The following is a 6,943-nucleotide window of genomic DNA, read 5'->3' on the forward strand; positions in this document are numbered from 1 at the left end:
GAACAATCGTTTATCTGAAAAATAATTTTTTTATATAAAATATAAAACACACACATATGCATATTATGGGGCTATTCCACTGCACGGTACAACTCGACTCTGCTCATTTTTGGGGGGTTTTCCACTGTGGATATGTATATTCTATATTCTGCTTGAAAGCTTCACTTTATTTAGTAAAAATAAAACATGAGCATGGCTCTAAAACAACCAGCCCAATTTAACTGTTACACTTGTGTAAAATCACCATGATGCAACAACTGCTTTATGCAGCACAATGAGCTAGCAGCTAACAGCTAGCAGTCATGTTATTGTTTTGGTCAGTTTGTGTCGTGTTTAAGATGATGTCACGGCAGTAGAGGCAGCGCAACTATGACGATCAGCCTATAATCCCACCCACGTTGAGGCGGCACTAAACTGCAGTGGAAATGCAAGCTCAGAAAGGTGAAGCGAGTAGCGTGGAGTCGAACCGTAACGTGCAGTGGAAAAGTGCCATTAGAGCATTGTAACAGGGTCTCCCTCGTTTCAAAATAAGAGTCCCCTGTGTTTCGGGCTTGTTTATAGTTAAAAGTCCAACAAAATGCACCAATTTATTTTTCTTAATATAAACGGTTAAATAAATAAACAGTATCTTGGATTTTGTTGAAGTAATATTCCGGGTTCAATACAAGTTGAGCTGAATCGACAGCATGTGTGGCATAATATTGATTACCACAAAAATGTATTTCAACTCCTCCCTCCTTTTCTTTAAAAATCAAGGTTACAGTGAGGCACTTGGCAATGGAAGTGAATGGGGGCCAAATAGGAGGTTCAAATTCTCACCGTTTCAAAAGTTTAACCACAAGTCATAAACAATATACAATATGATTTTAGTGATTAAATCACTTTCCTTTTCTGTGTAACATTATAGCCAATTTTACAACTTCGTTACCATGACGATGGGACAAACAAACCTGAAATGACTGTAAAAATAAAAATGAACTTTACAGCTAAAATAATTCATGAGTTTTAACAGGAGAATTAATGCAAGTGCTTTTATAATATTATAAGCTTCACATTTCTGCCTTTAAACCCTCCAAAAATGTACCCCCATTGACTTCCATTGTAAGTGCCTCACTGTAACCTCCATTTTTGCTATTATTATTTTTTTAAAGAGGGATGAGTCGAAAAATGTTTTGTGGTAATCAACATTGTCACAAATGCTGTCGATTCAGCTCAACTTGTATTGAACCCAGAATATTCCTTTAAAGAGCACCTACTGTATTATGTTTTTTCAAATATTCCCTTTCATGTAGTGTGTTGTATATCTGTTTGTGAATGTAAAAAATCTGCAAAGTTTCAACAAACAAAGTGCAGGACAAATGTTGTTATTGACTCCCAAAAGAAAGAACCGATTCTGAACACCTGAAACGAGTCGTTAGTAATTCCAGACTTACTTCCTGTACTAACCTGCGTAATCTGGTAACAAAAAACCCGCCTCTTGTCTTCATTGGCTGCTCGCGAACAGCTTTGACTCGCCCTCAAACACTACACTAAGCGGTAGACCAATCACAACAGACTGGGACATCTGACCAATCAGAGCAGAGTATGCTCTCTGAAAGGAGGAGTTTAGAGTGAATCCTTTATAATGGATCATTGAATGAGTCGTTTCTGACACTGGGAAAAAAATGGTAATGCAGCAATTTAAATTACGAGCAAATTAAAGTGTTTTTTGACCTTGGATGCATGTAAATCTATTGTATGAGACCTTTAAGACGAAACCGTTTCATAACCATAATATGTGCATCCAAGGTCATATTGGAATATTGGAATATTGGTCTGTGCCCGTCATAGTCTGGAATGAATTAGATCATTTTCTTTTATTCTATGAATTGATTTTAAAAACTATCGGCTGATCAATCTGTTATTGGCCACCTCAGTTATCAGTATTGGCAAAATCCACCATCGGTCCACCTCTATTTATTACTTTTGTTCAATAAGTTGGCACTGTTTTGGGCGGCCACTAGATATCAAAAGTAAACCACTGGACTTAGAAATTAAAATACAACAGCTCTGAGATTCCTGCAAATAATTTTGTGCCTTTGAAGATAATCATCAGCCCTCTGGAATGACCATAGCAGGGGTTTCCATGAATACTATGCAGGTTGTAATGCTTCTGCAGAATGGGTGTAAACGGTCGAGCTCACCTGATCGCAGATCAGCTCCCATTTCTTTTCGTTGTCATATTGTCGAAGGAGCCTCACTTTATCTGGAGGAAGGTTCATAGAGTTCTTCGGCAGAAAGAGAGTGAGAGTTAACATTCTTCTTTCACTCCATCCATTTATCCACTTTATGAATGTCAAGTCATTCTGTACTGTACATACATGCTCATCGAAAACACCCTTTAAGAGACTTCCTGAGACACCATACATTTTTCTTCTTCAATGTGCTCAAAAATAAAGAAATCACCTGCAGGGTATAATTTTAACCTTTGTCCCATCTTTGATCGAAATAACAGCTCAAACATCTTCAAAAAAGCCACGTGTTCCCCTCTAATAATAATTATTACACAGTACCACATCATCAGCATTTAATCCTCCTATTCCCCATGACATTTTTAAAAGTGTGAGCCTGTTAGAAATATGTGCATGAACTTTTTTTGGCATCAACATTCAGATTTTAGTTTAAAAGTTCGGTATTTCTTTTTTCTGTACTTATTTTTATTCTCCTATCATTTATTCATCATGCCATCCCAGATGTGTATGATTTACGTAATATGCTGAACACAAAGGAAGATTTTTAGAAGAATATCTTAGCTCTGTGTGTCCTTTCATTTTTAAGTGAATGGTGACCAGAACTTTGAAGCTCCAAAAAGCATATAAAGACAGCATAAAACTAATCCATACAACTCTTGTGGTTACATCCAAGTCTTCAGAAAGGATATGATAGATGTGGGTGAGAATGAGAACAATATTGAAGTCCTTTTTTTACTTTAAATCTCCACTTTCACTTTCTTCAATTATATTTTGGTGATTCACATTCTTCTTTTATATCGCCACCAACTGGTCAGGATGGTCAAAGGTGCAGATTTATAGTAAAAAACCCACATATATCATATCCCTTCTGAAGACATGGATTTAATCATTGGAGCCGTATGTATTACTTGCATTCCTCATTTACTTGCTACAAAGTTCAGGTCACAATTCACTTGTATTGTATGGACCTACAGAGCTGAGATATTCTTCTAAATATTGTTATTTGTGTTCTACAGAAGATAAAAAGTCAAACACATCTGGGATGGCATGAGGGTGAGTTTTCATTATTAGGTGAACTATCCATTTAATGGGAGGAAAACCTCTGATGGCCCTGCGATGGACTGGCGACCTGTCCAGGGTGCCCCCCCGCCTTTCGCCCAATGTTAGCTGGGATAGGCTCCGGCCCCCCGCGACCCTGTACACAGGATAAGCGGTTGGCGATGGATGGAAAACCTCTGATTCCAGTGGAAACCAAACGTACATGAACTTGTGGAGAGACTTGAGCTGCAAACACCAACACGACTGGGGCAGAATTTGTGATGCAAATGTGTGAAAACGAGGTAGCACTGAATGATTTGCATTCTATCCCCCCCGCAACATTTCTCCTCTCACATGCACAAACACAAATGCCCACACATAGCATGAAGCAGACAGCGGTTAGGCAGATTTGCACACTTTGCGAGTTGGATTCTCAATGCACTGATTTGACTGCTCTGAGGGCAGGTCTCTAATGTAAGCAAATGACACGTGTCTGTTTGGAGGAGATAAGTAACTGATGACCCATTCTAAGCACATTGTGTAAAGAGCCTTGAGGACTTCCCAACCAAAGCTTATCAAGAGAATGTGGTTTTGAGTCTGTCAGACTAATCAACGTATTATAGTTACATGAAATGGGTCTAATCAGAATACAGACAGAACAGAGACAAAGATTCCCCTTACTGATCTCAGAGGGGAATTTAGGGTCTCTGTTCCACCTTAAACTGCTTTAACAATTTGAATAGACTTTGCTGGGTTCTAATGAGAGAGAAATAAAAGCACAGAACAGAATCAAGTGTGATTAGTCAAAAAAATTCAGCAAGACAATCTCTCAAAATGATGCATCTCAGGTCCCACTACCAGACAGGTTGTGCAATTACATCTTGGAAGACCATAGAGACACTGTAGTGCTACAGTGTCTAATGCATTTAAATACGTGGACTTTTCATGCTGTTTAATCCAGCAATCCCTGTTTAAAAGCAAATGCAGTGAATACAGTGGCCTACAGAGCACGCAGCGTTGGCTGGATTAAGGACAGACTGCTTGAATCATGCATGAAAGAATGATCACCGCCATAAGAAAGAATACTTACAAAATAGATGAAATAATAAAGGCGCCCGCAACTATCATGCACGCGCAAACAGCATCAAAGCACCGCTCGCTGCCAACCCCACACACACCATAGAGGCGTGGGCTGCCAGCTTCCATACTAATTGTGCACATGATACAATCAGACGGGCATGATACAGTTCAGGGAATAGCAACAAAATACGAAAAGTGAAAATTACCAATGCAACTGCAAATCTCTCCTCCAGTTCGGCAGGATCCGGCATGGGCAGTTTGGGGGGTTTGTTGCCCCTCGCCCTGAAATCTGTGAGCTGAGCATCTATACTCTCTGCGTTGCCCATGTTTCTTGTCTGCACCCGATGGGGATGCCCAGCGACGGTATATCCTTTCGAAAAATTTAATGAACTCCAAAATGTAACCAAGAGCCAAAAAGCAAGCGAAACTATTTTCATTGGCGACTACACGCCTTCTCCATCGATGCAAACCCGCAAGCTCTGTATCAGATGCGAGACTTCGACAATAGCATCCTTACATTGTAACTCCATATCTGTCGGCCCTCCGTTCATTCCTCGAGCCGGAGCTGTTGAGCAGCGTTCAGAAGCACAGCGCATTTATCTGGATCGTGCACAATAAACGCACCGCTGGAGGTGTGCGGCATGATAACGCGCATGGCTCGGGCAGGCTGTGTGGATGATCACAGGACTTCTACTAAACGCAAACACTCCCCCATTCAATCCCCGACACAATGAAGTCTTTCAGCACCAATCGCCCGCTGGGGAGTGCCAAAAAGCCACGCTGAGGAGTCAAGGGGGAGGCAATGTTTTGTTCTGTTGCATGCTGGTATTTGTAGTTTGGGATGGTAACGCCCCAGACTTTTGTAGGCTATTTACCATGAAAAATAGCTTAACTTTTTATTTTCATTTTCTGTATATATCGGTCAAGAGTGTCGACACACTACTCAATCGTTATTGTTGTCGAAAATATGAAATAGCTCAAATGGAAGTATTGGAAATATGTGGCTCAGTGACCCAAAAAGTTAAACAAATCCCCACTGTCTTGAAAACAGCTTGACACACTCATTCTCTTTTAAGCAACTTCATGCTGGGTACATGTTGACTGCCTTTACTCCATCCTCCTGTCATGGTCTATTACTTTTTTTTTTTTATATAATAATAATAATTAGGGCTGTCAATCGATTACAATTTTAATCAAATTAATTACATGGTGTCCCGATTAATTAATCGTGATTAATCACATTTAATCGCATATACAAATATTGCCTGAGAAAGCCCCTCACATAAAAATTATTCAATATATAATGATGAAATAATGATACATAGTTAACAGACGAGTTAATCATTGATAAGATACAAAAAGCGGCTTTACATACAATGTATTGTTTACTACCATATTATTGATCATGAGTCAATCATTGACACACAGTTCACAGCAATCCATTACACAAGTGAATTTATCAATCAGAGATTTATTATGAGGGCTTGTTTAAGGACCTGTCAATGTACACCTGCGTCAGACATGCTTGTGTAGCGTCTCAGCTATAAAAATAAAATGTTTAGGTCACTGTGTCGAAGTTAAATATAGTTTAATACTCAATCTTTAAACACATCTTGAGATCTCTTAGTTCGGATTTGCGCTCCTTCAAGTGTTTTGAACGTAAGAATGTAATACATGTTTGTGTTGTTCTGCTGAAGTGTTTCTTCACTGTATAAAATGTGTGTTGCTCACACAGCTGAAGTTTCACTTACTGCCCTCTGGAGTAAACAGGTGGTACTACAAGCATTTCTCAGGAATCTTTAATGCATTAATTCAGTGCGATTAATAATAAAAAAAATTTTGAACGCGTTGTGTTTTGTAAAATTAATCGCACTGAATTAATGCATTAAATCAACAGCCCTAATAATAATACAGTTTAGATTTGTCTACAAAACAAATTTCAATCATTTAAGAATAAACCTTTATATAAAAAGGTTTTTAAGATGATAAGAAACATAAATACAATCAAGTATGTCCAAATGTTGACTGGCGGTATATATGTATATTGCATATTTTTATTGCTTTTACTTCCCATGAGCAGAACAAATTTGTGTGTAAATCGTCTAATACAATTAAATAGTCTGATACATTAATAATGTAAGAATGAGGTGGGGGTTTTTCTGCGTATGTTTCATGAATAAGGCCCAATTAAGAACAAATACAGAGAAATTACCACATGTCACTTATGACAAGATGTACATGATATGCCAAGGCAAAGAGCTTCTGAAAAATAATTCAATACAAAATAAATTAATATAACAAAAACTAGTCAGGTGATACATGATCCAAGTTTATTATTATTATTATTTATTTATTTTATCCCTTTTTGGAATGCCCAATTCCCACAACTTACTAGGTCCTTGTGGTGGTGCGGTTACTCACCTCGGGTGGCGGAGGACAAGTGTCAGTTGCCTCCACTTCTGAGACCGTCAATCCGCGCATCTGATCACGTGACTCGTTGTGCATGACACCGCGGAGACTCACAGCATGTGGAGGCTCATGCTACTCTCCACGATCCACACACAACTCACCACACGCCCCATTGAGAGAACCAC

At 38.9% G+C, this 6,943-nt stretch overlaps 1 protein-coding gene across 4 annotated transcripts in view; it reads right to left on the reverse strand.

Moving 5' to 3' along the window:
- LOC127654015 (formin-like protein 2) overlaps positions 1-5,085 on the reverse strand; it is a 44,975-nt gene extending 39,890 nt beyond the window's left edge. For all 4 annotated transcript variants that reach the window (XM_052140934.1, XM_052140935.1, XM_052140931.1 and 1 more), the window contains exons 1-2: positions 4,556-5,085; positions 2,184-2,267 (exon numbers count right to left, since the gene is read on the reverse strand). In XM_052140934.1, coding sequence (XP_051996894.1) covers positions 2,184-2,267; positions 4,556-4,786 — 315 coding nt within the window. In that variant the 5' untranslated portion in view covers positions 4,787-5,085. The remainder of the gene's footprint in view (positions 1-2,183; positions 2,268-4,555) is intronic.
- Positions 5,086-6,943: the final 1,858 nt, after the last annotated feature.

Source organism: Xyrauchen texanus, chromosome 13 (genome assembly GCF_025860055.1).
Source record: "Xyrauchen texanus isolate HMW12.3.18 chromosome 13, RBS_HiC_50CHRs, whole genome shotgun sequence".
In the NCBI taxonomy this organism is placed as follows: Eukaryota; Metazoa; Chordata; class Actinopteri; order Cypriniformes; family Catostomidae; genus Xyrauchen; species Xyrauchen texanus.